The following is a 13977-nucleotide window of genomic DNA, read 5'->3' as shown; positions in this document are numbered from 1 at the left end:
TTTCTTGACTATGAAGGCTACTCCATTTCTTCTGAGGGATTCTTGCCCGCAGTAGTATACCTGATGGTCATCTGAATTAAATTCACCCATTCCTGTCCATTTTAGTTCGCTGATACCTAAGATGTCGATGTTTAGTCTTGTCATCTCTTGTTTGACCATGTCCAGCTTTTCTTGATTCATGGATCTTACATTCCAGGTTCCTATGGAGAAAGAATCTTTACAGCATTGGACTTTCCTTTCACCACCAGACATATCCACAGCTGAGCGTCCTTTCGGCTTTGGCCCAGTTGCTTCATTCTTTCTGGTGCTACTAGTACTAGCCCTCTGCTCTTCCCCAGTAGCATACTGGACGCCTTCCGACCTGAGGGGCTCATCTTCCAGCGTCATATCATTTTGCCTTTTGGTACTGTCCATAGGGTTTTCATGGCAAAGATACTGGAGTGGTTTGCCATTTCCTTCTCCAGTGGATCACGTTTTGTCAGAACTCTCTGCTATGACCTTTCCGTCTTGGGTGGCCCTGCACGGCATAGCTCATAGCTTCATTGAATTACGCAAGCCCCTTCGCCACGACAAGGCAGTAATCCATGAAGGGATTACTAGGATAGAGTACTGCAGCTAGGATAGAGTACTGCTAATTATCAGTGAAGGAACACCTGGTGTCCTGAAGATCAAGACCTATTTCAGGAATACTTTTTCACCTCCAGAGAATAGAGACACAATTGTTTCTCTCTCCTTCCTTCCTTCATTCCTTCCTTCCTCCCTTCCTTCCTTCCTCCCTCTCTCCCTCCAACTTTAAAATTTTATTTAACAATACAGTAGAAATACATTTATTTCCTTCTTATAAGAAAGAAGCAGAGTGTGTTAAGTTGGTTTTATGAAGTAAAAAGTATAAGGAATAGAGGTAAGTATTTAATTTCTGATTTCCTCTTTCTATGATTCCAACCAATTTTACAATACCTGATGGCTTAAGCTTTAGAATCCATACTCTGGAAACACAAGCTATTTTGGATGAGATATGAATGGACTATAACTATAACGGAAGTTTCTGAAGCTATAAAAAATAAACCAGGAAGAATACCTAGATCAGGTGGATTATCAGGTTTTATTATACATGATTTCAGGATTTTACAACCTTTACAAAACACGATGAACTGTATATTGCAGGGAGGAAATATGCTGGAGAGTTGGAAAGAGGTCAACAGTAGAACTAATATTTAAAGAGGGGCAAGTTTGACTTTAAAAAGAAAGTCTCATTAAGACTGAAAACAATTTTGCAAGAATTTATATTTATTATTATTAGATTCACATTCCACATTTGTGTTTGTACAACTCCTATTTTCTCTGCAACAAGCTGAGGGAGGGAGGGAGAGAGGGAGGGGGAGAGAGGGAGAGGAGAGAGGAGAGAGAGAGACTTGTCACCCAGCTGGCTTTCATGCCTAAGGAGGACTAGAATTCATAGTATTTGGATGCTAGACCAGCAACTCAATCACTACAAAAAAGTGGTTATTTTATCTTGTGTATGTGTAATGAATAATTTTAACCACCAGGAGTTCTTTGTTGATCTAATGCAGTTGCAGACATGTCAAACTCACGACGTCACGTGACGTCGCAAGACGTATCGGAACTTTTTCCCATTGCCGGCAATGGGACGGGCGCGGTTTCTCCGTGACGCTCCGGCCTGCGGGCCGGCAGTTTGACACCCCTGATCTAATGGTATATAAATGTAATAAATACGTAAATACGCAAATATATACTTAAATGTAACATGTTCTCCAAGGTAAAATTGGGTATAAAAAATAAGATAAAAATAAAAGACTTAAAGAATTTGTACCTGGATATCAAAAGAAATTCAGAAATATTAAGCAGCCATTGATGATCCTTAAAATTCAACCCAGGCCTAAAAATTCCATGAAGTATTCCACAGGATTTCAGTGATTTAAAAACATCCTTGAAATGTACTGTCTAAAAATGATATTTATTTTTTAAATAATGTATCTGTGCATGTTTAAAATTAATTATCCCCATGACATAACTGAAGTCCTCAACTCTTTTTAAAATATTTATCTGTTAAGCTTGTCATATGCCACATTAAGCTCCCACCCAAGCCAGCAACCAATCTCTCACCACATGGGATGTGCCCGAGATCCTCATTTCATTCTGGAGAGAATAAAATCAAAAGGAAAAGCTACAGCTGTGATATCTACTGGATATAAGACTTTTCAGTCCTACCAACTGGCTTCTTCTTACGCATGAATTCCAACTTCATGATCGGCCAATACCTGACAGGGAACCTTCAATAAGAGCCTTGGTGGAGCAGTGGACTAATGCCTCCTTAAGTAACACCAGCTGCCTGCAATTAGTGCAGGTTCGCATCCCACCAGGCTCAAGGTTGACTCAGCCTTCCATCCTTCCGAGGTAGGTAAAATGAGGACCCAGATTGTTGGGGGCAATTAAGCTGACTTTGTAATAATGCCGCTTGGGTGTGTGTGTGAAAGCCCTAATAAGCAGGCATATACATAGAATGAAGGCTACTGCTAAGCTTGTAAGCCGCCCTGAGTCTTCGGAGAAGGGCGGGATATAAATGGAATAAAAATAAAAATAAAATAAATAAATAATATTCGATAGTAAGTACTAACATCATCACATGAAACACAACAATATTATTTTTAAAGTGTTCTACTTTATTTTGCATCGCATACAATTTTTGTTATATTAGTACAAGCAGAATATGAAATCCTAAGTATTTAATATCAGTGGTGAGCAGTTGGGGACTTGTGAGGATGTGTTGAAAATACAGCCTGCTCAACATGAAATGGATGAACACCAAAACTTGAGTGCGCTTTTTAATTTATATTTCAATTTTATAAAGCTTATATACCTATTAAGATAATCTTGGACAGGTTTCCAAAACCATCAGTTCAAGTTAAAACACTGCAACCATCATAACTGTGAGTCAGTTGCCAAGTGTCTGGATTTGGATCACATGACTATGGGGATGCTGCAACAGTCATAAGTGTGAAAAAGGTCAAAGTCACTTTTTTCAGTGCCATTGTAACTTCGAATGGTCACTAAACAAACTGTTGTAAGTCGAGGACTACCTGTATTGGGCAGTGTTGGCTCATCAGAGGGGGGGGTTGTCACTCTTTAGAACACTAATGCAGAAGTTAAAAATGTTTTTATGGAATTTTTATGGAATTACAATCCTTGTAACCTATTACAATCCTTGTAACCTGTCTCACATGTAACTTGCATCTCCAGGGCTTTTTTTCTCATAGAACGCTCAAAACGGAGTTCCGGCACCTTTTTTGGATGAAACCTTGTAGGGTAGGCAAGGTGGGTTGTATGACGTGTGAGTTCCGGCACCTTTTTCTTTTACAAAAAAATCACTGTGTATAACCAACCTATTTCCCCCTCCCTCCCCATGGTAGCAAGACAGTGAAATAAATTCCTCTAATGGTATTAATGCTACAGGTTCTTTAGCTATAGACTGTTCAGGATTGAGATGCCTTGAGACGATACAAAACAATTCCAACTGTAGCTCAGTAATAGAAAGTGATCATATCAATTAGGCCTAGGTTTTTTGTTTGTTTTTTTGGTCTGGTATAAACTGCAGTTGAGAGCTCTGAGTCATAGGAATGGGCTCCAGTTTGGACAATGATCCACACACCTTAGTGTGAATGAAAAAAGAAGAAGCAATGACCAACCCAGTGCCAGGTCAGAACAGAAAAAGAGAGCGAGAGAATGAATGCTAATTCATTAAATGGCAGGTATCTGTTGGGGATAGCTATTGGAAAGAGCTATGGGAGTGCTTCCATTGGTGAAGTGTAATTCAATAATAGAGTTTTTGCACAAATGGGGAATCCATATTTGGAATGTGATACACAGAGACCAAAATTAACCAAAAATAATTATTAAAATGTATAAAACCAAAATAACTATTAACTGAGAAGATTAAAAGAGAAAATCAATTCCTTCTTTAAAAATTGTAATATGCTACCGACCCCTCCCCACACCAACTATTCAATCCAAGGGAGATATCTGTCTCCCTTTTCCTCCAATTAGAATCAAGGAAAAAAAAGTCAATGTTACTTAAACCGGGGATTAATCAGACAAAAAGCTTAGGCAGAAATAATATTCTTTAGACCACAGTGACTAAACATACAGAGCTACAGTATATTTCATACATTTTTCTAAGAAGCAATGGCAAGCTTACAAAAATGTTTGCTTTTTCAGTAAAGGAAGAGTGCACGATTTTTCTCAGGCAGAGGGCCTCATAATATATTGTCTCTACAAATCTTACCAGATAAACTGGAGTCTGATTTGGTAAGGTGGCATCAACAAGGGTTAAAGCAATCAGCTACAACATGAAATGTACCGTACATACAGTTGACAATCCAGATAATGATTTCAATAAATTGTATTACATTCAAGTAATATTCTCATATAAAGTATAAATGGAATGAAGAAAAGAGTTCAGTACACTATACAGAGATAATTCCTACGCCAACATTACAAAATAAAAAGTAAACAAAGCAATTGCATTTTATGTGTTTGTCTGCTTTACTAAATTTGTTGGCATGTTAGATAAATGCACCCTCTACTGGATCCCAAAATTACAGCAACTATCCAGATTTTAAGATAAGGATAAAATTTCTCTGAGCAAAGTTCACTTTATAATGACTACATGGGCAAATTCATGTTGTTTTCTTATTAAAAAATATGGGGGGAAAAGTTCCCCCTTTCTTATTGTAGGATTTGTTTGTTTGTTTTTAAAAAAATAGTCTTGCCACCATTCCTGCAGTTTCCTAGTGGTCTTCCTGTTGGGATATATAGAGGACACCTAGTTCTGAATATATAACTGACAAGCCAATTTCACTTTCATCTGAATTTCATTAGCCTTATTTTGCAACCTGAAAATGTAGGAGAATGGCAAACACCTTATCCTGGAACATAAAGTAAGATTTAAAGTCATTATTGTAAATCTGCTTTAAGGGTCTAATAGCCATCCCCCAAAAGAGATCTTTTTGTACTTTTGGGTCTATTGTGGTTACCCAAACTCTACTGACACCATCCTTCTTGTCAAGTGTTATTTGGCTTCATAAAGGATATACACTAAATGTATTTGTTGTTAATATACAATTTACTTCATAATTTAGTAAAAGTCACAGGCTTTTCAAATCTCAAAGACTGGCTCCCAAATTTGTGGCATCTATAATATCCTTCTTACATAAAAGAATGCTCCCGGTAGTAGTCAGCTCTGATCAGGCTTACAAAATAATTTTATTGAATGAAAAAGAGAGAACTATTTATTTTCCTTATCTGACCATCAGGATAGCATATCCTTCTCCTATCTTGAATGGGATGCTATCTTAAGCCAAATCAGACTTCAATTCATAAGAACAAATGCTTTTCCTTCAGTGTTTCAGGCAAGAGTCTCTTCCAGGTACCAGGAGTCAGTCTGAGTGGCAAATTGTGTATTTTGTCATTGAAAAAATAGCACTTTCCTGCCAATAAATGAATCACTGTGAGGTTGATCTCCTTGTTGTGTTCCAAAGAGTTTGAGTGGTGCTTAAGAGGCAGATGACTAACTTCCTGGCATTGTGTCCTTTGATGTGCTGTCCCTGAAGCAATCCTTTCCCTATGCCCATAATAATTATTTTGGGGGAAATGAGTTTTTCTTCCCACCTTGAAACAGATAAGTAAAATTATGAATTATTCCCTTTGTCCTCCCAAGTAGGCAAGATTCTAGTCATGATTTTTTTTAAAAAAAACTATGAGTTTAGAACTTACCAATAAAATCCAAACGTACAAGAGACTATCATAAAGTGCATGTTGCTGTGAAGCAACCACTGAGTAAGTGGAAAATATGAATTTGAACTGCCTTACGTAAAGACAATTTGTGACTCACTTGAATCCAGGTAGCCTTTTTACTTCTGAGACAGAAAAATAATACAGCATCTATCACAATAACATTGGATGTAATGAAGGGGAACAGTCTGTATTGGATAACAAGTTTTTTTTCCCCAAGTTTGAATGAACGCAACCATTTCCCAGCTTCTTCTGTTCAGTGTGAAAAACTCAAAAAGGTGCAAGAAACCTCCTACTGATAGGTTTTCAGCAAACTTAATTTTTATTCTAGAGAAAATCATACATAAAATTGTTCCTTACAGACGTATTCAAGATATTAATTTATGAAAGTGTTTATAAAATAAAAAAGAAATGACTGTCCTCACCTGGTGTGTACACTGTCAAGTAAAGGTCCACTTCTTGCCTTTAACTGGTCAATTTCTAGTCTCAACCTGTCAATTTCATCAGAAAGCCTCCTCTGTTCAGAATAAAAGCAGAAATTGTTTCTCTACAATTGCTACAGTCAGCTATAACTAACCTTCAAATTAACTGCATTTGTGAAGCTAAAATGCATATACAAGCAGATAACAATGAAACAAAGCAGAAAACAGAAAAATACTAATGCAAAGAGACAAGATAGAAGGGACACTTCTGAAGTGCTGCCCAAAAAAAGCTGAGAGTCTGCTAGAAAATAGTCTTTCAGAGAAGAATCTATAACTAAATATAGAACAAACCTAATCTATGTGACCTGTTTATCTAACTTTTTATTGAATGTAAGTCTCGACAATATATTTTCTAGATTATGACTTTGTACTCAATTTACTTGTGGTTCATTTGCATGGAAGTTAGAATTATGCTTTTCTAATCAGGAAAAGAAGCACCAAGTGCTTCATTATACAATAGTTACATTCACTGTTGGTTATTACTATGAAAACTATCAGCCATGCCAGTTTGACTACGTTATTTGAAGATATCAAAAGTAACTCTGATAAATATGCCTGGTATTCCTTACACAAGGTTTAGTAATAGCATTTACCTTGTCATGCTGCTGCTCTTCAATCTGTTTTTGAGTATTTTCCAATTCTTGCAACAGTGTGTTCTTAAAAACCAAAAGATGAGTAGTTAGAAATATAAGGGGCCTAAGATCAGATCGTAGAAAGTAGACCCAATTACCATAAAAACTGACAGCATTTGAAGATAATTTTTTCTCAAATGGGCAACAACTGGATTTTCAGTCCAGAAATACATATATTTATTTAATAGGACTACCTCTTCACAAAAATCAACCAATTGGCTGTAAATCAAAATTACCTTTCTTGCCCATGATCATTCAACTGCATCTCAAACAACCAAAATCTGGCTTTTTGATAGTGTGTGTGTGTGTGTGTGTGTGAGACTGTGTGTCACACACAGAGATATATATGTACAGAGAAGTACATGATAAGTTTCTCAGAAACTCACGATGTGAATATGGGTCAATGAAATAAAGGGATTTCAAAAAAAATTTTTTTTTAAGCCAGAATTCTATTCCATTTTTATTGCAGCAGCTACTTAAATCATACTTTCATAGTTCATGATAAGAACAAAGAGAAAAATCCCAGAAAGGAGGCAAAGTCTTGTAAAAACCAAGGCAGCAAAGAGTCAACCCCTCTAACCAACCTGTCCCCGTGCTCTAATGCTCTGGAGCAATAATAATTTTCTAATATTCCTTTTACATAAATCGCTGGCTTGAATACAGCTGTTACACTTACTACAGGTAGTCCTCGACTTGCAACCACAATTGAGGATAAAATTTCTGTTGTTAAGTGAGATATTTGTTAAGATAGCTTTGCCCCATTTTACGACCTTTCTTGCCACAGCTGTTAAGTGAATCACTGCAGTTGATAAGTTAGTAACCCGGTTGTTAAGTGAATCCGGCTTCCCCATTGACTGCTTGTCAGAAGGTTGCAAAAGGTGATTACATGACCTTGGGACACAGCAACGGTCATAAGTATGAACCAGTTGCCAAGCATCTGAATTTTGATTACATGATCATGGGGATGCTGCAAAGGTTGTAACTGTGAAAAATGGTCATAAGTCACATTTTTCAGTGCCGTTGTAACTCTGAACGGTCACTTAAATGAACTGTTGTAGGTTGAGGCCTACCTGTATTCAAAACATCTATGATATGACCCATTAGCTTCTTTTTTTAAGACAGATTTTTGATGTTATGAACATTCTAATACCATCTTAGTTATCAGCAAAATTAATTTTCCTATTTGAATATATAATAATAAAAAGATCTGCACTATACCTTTTCTTCAAGGGCTGCCATTCTTTCTTTAAGATGAAGCTGAAGTCTCTCATTGGACTCACTCAGCAGCCTGTCCACAGTATCGGAGAGCCTCTTGTTATGTTCCTCATTCATTTTTTCCCGTTGACGGGCCTGGGGGACATATCAAGATCAGCCAAATATTCCCAAGCACTTTGCTTTGAGACTGCATTAAAAATAACCTTAATGATTCAAGAAAACAGTAATTACTATTCACTATAACTAGCCCATTATAATGTAAGAAAATGTTTGCAACAATGTCATGGTCATTTTACTGACTGGAAAATGTTAAAAGAGAACTACCCTCTAATTTTTTTTAACTTACACCAGTTGAGAAAAATATAAATATTAAATGCACTGAAAATCAGAGATGAGTTGCGCTATAATTTGAGCAAATATTTATTCTAGGATATAATAATATTCAAAAAAATATCTCCATTTATTGTTGAAATTTTAATTAGCATATCACAGAACTATAGGGTTGGAAGTCTTCTAGGGCAGAAATCACAGGCCATTCCAGACAAATGGTTGTCCAACCTTTGTTGGAAAACCTTGAGCTATGGATGGAGTCACCCACAATTCTAGGTGGGAGGGAGGCTGTTCCACTGCTCAATAGCTCTCAGAGTAGGAAATTCCTCCTTATTTCAAGTTTGCATCTCTTTATATAAAGCTTGTCCTATTGGTTCTTGTCTTACCCTTGGAAACTATGGCGAATAAATCCACACCTTCTTCAAGTATTCAACTATTGGAAGATTGATATCATGCCTCACTTTTGCCTATTTTTTAGGCTATACATACCCACCTATTTTAATTACTCTTCATAGGACTTAGCCTGAAGCCTCCCAACGTGACTGTATTTAGCTGTACTCTCTTTCCAGTTCTTCAGTATCCCTCTTGCATTATGACAATCAAAACTAGATACAGTATTCCAGATGCAGTCTGACCAGGTCATCACAGGCCATGATCTCAATATTACTGATTTAGGCCAAGGCTGCAACTTCTGCTAGCTCATGATTAATCTGTATTCTATATGAAGGGCCATAACATGACATCTCAGAAGTAAGACAGATCACTTTGCTTGAGGCAGAAACAGGAAAAGGGAATGTAGAAATAGAGTTTTAGACAGAGGTTGTCATAGATGGGACCACCTATGGTTTTTAAGAAGAGAGTGGACAGCCACTTGTCTGAAATGATATAGGGACTCCTGCTTGAGCAGGGGGCTAGATAGAAGACATCCAAGGTCTCTTCCAGCTCTATTCTCATTATTCTCATTATCTTATATTATAACATTAAATTAATGTTATAATAATTTAATAATTAAGAAGTGCAGCTAATTATTTAGATAACTACACCTAACACAATCATACTACATTTGCATACAGTAAACATGGAACTTAAGTGATTTCTTCTATTGCTTCAGTGCCACAGATTTAACTACACTGTAACAACCTATCGCTTAACCCTCTACATGGGGCTGCCCTTGAAAGCCACTCGGAAGCTTCAGCTGGTGCAGAGTGCAGCTGCACGAACACTTCTGGGAGCCTCCCGATACTCCCATATCACACCTCTCCTCCGTGAGCTGCACTGGCTTCCGGTTGCCTTCCGAGTGAAATTCAAGGTGCTAATGATGACATACAAAGCCCTACATGGCATGGGTCCGGAATACCTACGGGAGCTCCTACTGCCAACGTCAACACCGCACCGTCCTGTGCGCTCCTACAGAGAGGGCCTCCTCAGAGTGCCACCGGTCAAAGAATGCCGGCTGGTGGCCCCCAGGGGGAGGGCATTCTCAGTGGGTGCGCCAACCCTCTGGAACAGCTTGCCTACCGATATCCGGATGGCCCCTGACCTTCGCACCTTCCGGCGCGACTTAAAAACTTACCTGTTCCAACAGGCCGGCCTGGCCTGACAGCTCTTGGGGTTCATTTGTTTTTACTATTGTTTAACTGTATACATACGTTGCTCTGTACACCGCCCCGAGTCCCTCGGGAGAAGGGCGGTATATAAAACAAATAAATAAATAAATAAATAAATAAAATAACGTGAATATGGCTGAAGATGTAAAATGTGGGCTATCCTTTCTCACAACAAGCAATCCATGTGATGATGATGATGATGATGATGATGATGATGATGATGATAATAATAATAATAATAATAATAATAATAATAATAATAATAATAATAATAATAATAATAATAATAATTTTATTTGTATACCGCCCTTCTCCCGAAGGACTCAGGGCAGTGAACAGGGCAAACATATAAAAATCCAAGAACACAAATATTAAAAAAAGATTAAACAAGGTGCCCAAAACTAACAACAATAAGTTAAAATACACTAAAAACAATGTTAAAATCCAAACCCATCACCCATCAGGCCAGGCCAGCTTGTTCGAACAAGTAAGTCTTCAGATCGCGTCGGAAGGAGCGAAGGTCGGGCGCCATACGGAGCTCAACCGGCAAACGGTTCCACAAATCCGGCGCGCCCACAGAGAAGGACCTCCCCCTGGGGACCACCAGACGACATTCTCTGACCGGTGGCACCCTGAGGAGGCCCTCTCTGTGGGAGCGCACAGGGCGGAGGGAAGTTGATCCCGGCAGCAGGTGATCCCTAAGGTACGCCAGACCCATGACATGTAGGGCTTTAAAGACCATTACCAGCACCTTGAATCTCACCCGGAAGACAACTGGGAGCCAATGCAGCTCACGGAGCAGAGGTGTAACGTGGGAGTATCGGGAAGCTCCCAGCACAACTCTCGCGGCTGCATTCTGTACCAGTTGGAGCCTCCGAGTGGTCCTCAAGGGCAGCCCCATGTAGAGAGCGTTGCAGTAGTCTAAACGAGAGGTCACGAGTGCATGAGTGACCGTACGCAGGGCATCCCGGTCTAGATAGGGTCACAACTGGCGCACCAGGCGAACCTGGGCGCACCAGGCGAACCTGCCACATTTGTAAGTAAAACATTAATATCATACAAACAAACATAACAAGTAACACCAAAGTACCATTTTCAATTTAACAATACTATGGTCTGAAATAAAATAAAGCTACGTTCTCTACAGAAAACAACTTACCCGTGACAATTCTTGGTTCTTCTCCTCCAACTGAGTTTCCAGTTGCCGCAGTCGTTCTTCAATACTGCCATGCCTTTCCTCAGCCTATATAAAAAAAGATGTTCTCTAAAATGGTGGTTCTCAACCTCCTCAACCAATGTATCAAAGTACCTGAATCCCACCAAAGTAAAAAAAAACTCTGGCTTTTTAAAGAATATTTGTATATTTATATGTCTTCTGTTATTATATTCATTGATTATTGTAAGTTTTAACTACATGAAAAATTGTTCTTAACAATAATTTGTACAACTATAACTGCAAAACAAACATATAATAAACACTTTCATATGCGCCTATAGTTATATTTCACTGACTGGCATCTCAATAAAAAAAAATCTAATATTTACTTTAATTGGATTAAGACATTGTGATTGTATTCTGGAGGCTCTCTTTATTTTACTCCAGTGTTAGAAGAAAGCTGATTTTCTTCTGAGATATTCAAACAATCAGAATGAAGTTTCTGTTTCAGTCCAGATATAGTTTCTGCACAACCCTAAGTTAACGAAATATATACCTTATTGATGAGTCAAAAGATCAATCTTTGTCCAATAAACAGCTTCTTTTACCTTATTTCATTGCCGGCAACAGCTAGAAGTTGGGAAGGCCCTTCTGCCTGCTATACTGCTAAAACAGGAGAGTGATTGCTTGCCCTTCTATCGGTCTCTCCCATTCTTTCCCATGCATTGATTTAAATACAGGTAGCCCTCAATGTACGATCACAACTGAGCCTAAAATTTCTGTTGCTAAATAAGACAATTATTTGTGAATTTTGTCCCATTTTACGACCTTTCTTACCACAGTCGTTAAGTGAATGACTGCAGTTGTTAAGTTAGTGACATGGTTATTAAATGGACCTGGCTTCCCCATTAACTTTTCTTGTCAGAAGGTTGCAAAAGGTGATCACATGACCTTGAGACATAAAGAGGAGTCAGTTGCCAAGCATCTGAGTTTTGATCACATGACCTTGGGCATGCTGCAACGATTGTGTGAAAAATGGTCATAAGTCACTTTGTGCTGTAACTGTCACTAAACAAACTGTTGTAAGTCAAGGACTACCTGAAAATTAATCACATCCTATCCAGGGAATATCTGTAGCTCATCGGTGGTACAAACATTACCTATTATTAAACACTGCTCTAAGGAATGAACAAATCAGTTGTGGAAATGTGGGTTGGGAAAAATGCAGAAGACTTGTTCTTACCGTATATAAGATCACATTTAGCATCTGGGATATAACCAATGTGGATTTGTTTTTGTAAAGTATTTGGAAAGGCAGCAAACTATTCTCTGAGAGATTCTAGAAATAGACCTTCTCAAGCCCAGGGCACAGACATGAGTTCCTTGTTGAATTCATTACTTTATGGTTGAGAAAGCTTTTTGAACCTCACAGCACATATTTCCTGGGTAGTTCTGGTTTATATCAAGCCTTATATTTCATTCAAGTGTACAAAATGCTCGCATCAGATTCCTTATATGCATCTATGTGCAAATAACAGACTTTCTAGCAATACCATGGACTTGGTAAATGGATCTTAATCCCAAACTAAAATAAGCACACAAAATGTCTGACAATTTAATGGGCTAAAATATGCTTTAAAGCATCCTTGGACAGCAGTTACTGCCCTCCAGTTCTGTGTGCATTAAACAGTAAAGCCTAGTATAATCCACTAAAAAAGTTCAGCACAACCAGTCTTACCTAAATACCAGCGTAGGAGGCAGCTATACACAATCTGAATATAAACTGGATTTCTCAATCAGTTCCAAAAAAATTAACTCAAAATAACCCAATCCAGTGTTTCAGCTATTCAAAGCCTCAGTTTTTCTGATTTGGACAGCATCAACTATTTGAATCATATTGGATCTTAACTGTACATCGCTAGTAGCTACTTCTTAGGATAATTATGTCTCTAAGAGAACTTTATGCTAGTCCAATTGATAATGCTGAGCTTTTCTTTTTCTTTTTTTAACAAAAGTCAATTTTTAGAAGACAAATTCATGACCTTCTCCAACTTGCTTTCCATCCCAAGAAAGTCATGTGGCCTGGACCACCTAGTATCCTAGGTTTTATTGAAAGCTCACTAGAGTCCTGTCTACTTGCCTTGGTAAGAGCTGCTATTCTTTGTGCTAGCTCAGCTTCCACCTCAGGCAGAGTCTCAGCTTTCCTCATTGTCTGCTGCAGTTTCTGCTCCGCCAGCTCCAGAAGCTCCTGAAGATGCCTGGCCTTCTCTTCACACTGTGGAATGATGCAGAATGGCAGCAATGTACTCGTATACCAGGAGCCAGAAATGCTAAGGATAGTTCCAAACAACGCCAGAGCTCTGTACTCTAATGCATATATTCCAACCAGAATCAAAGAAAAAGCTTGAATGCCGGTTTTCATTATACACGCTTTTGATTCTGACTTTAAAAAACCTGTTTATCAACATTTACTGGTACAGGGTTGTGGAATATTTACATTATGTTCATTAGAACATGTTTTAATCCTGTGTAAAATGTTCTGAGTTCAAACACTCTGACTCCAAAACACCCTGTCTCTATTCTAACTGTGTACGACAATTATTTAAAATATAAAACAAACTGTTTTGAGCATTTTAATGGTTCAACCTGAAACAGGGTGTTTTGTATTTGAAACAGAACTGTTCTCAGCTTAAAACGTTTCTGAAATGCTCAAAATGGAATGTTTTGACCCAGAATGTTTCAAAATC

At 38.1% G+C, this 13977-nt stretch overlaps 1 protein-coding gene across 1 annotated transcript in view; it reads right to left on the bottom strand.

Annotated features, from left to right (window-relative positions):
- The window catches only part of PPFIA4 (PTPRF interacting protein alpha 4), a gene marked incomplete at its 5' end in the record, with an annotated part of 76079 nt that overhangs the window by 35148 nt on the left and 26954 nt on the right, over positions 1-13977 (bottom strand). The window contains 4 exons of the mRNA XM_083360192.1: positions 6234-6325; positions 8141-8272; positions 11234-11317; positions 13371-13505. Coding sequence (XP_083216318.1) covers positions 6234-6325; positions 8141-8272; positions 11234-11317; positions 13371-13505 — 443 coding nt within the window. The remainder of the gene's footprint in view (positions 1-6233; positions 6326-8140; positions 8273-11233; positions 11318-13370; positions 13506-13977) is intronic.

The sequence above is a fragment of the Vipera ursinii genome, assembly GCF_947247035.1.
Source record: "Vipera ursinii genome assembly, chromosome: 3".
Taxonomy (NCBI): domain Eukaryota; kingdom Metazoa; phylum Chordata; class Lepidosauria; order Squamata; family Viperidae; genus Vipera; species Vipera ursinii.
This window is presented reverse-complemented; position numbering and strand designations above follow the sequence as displayed.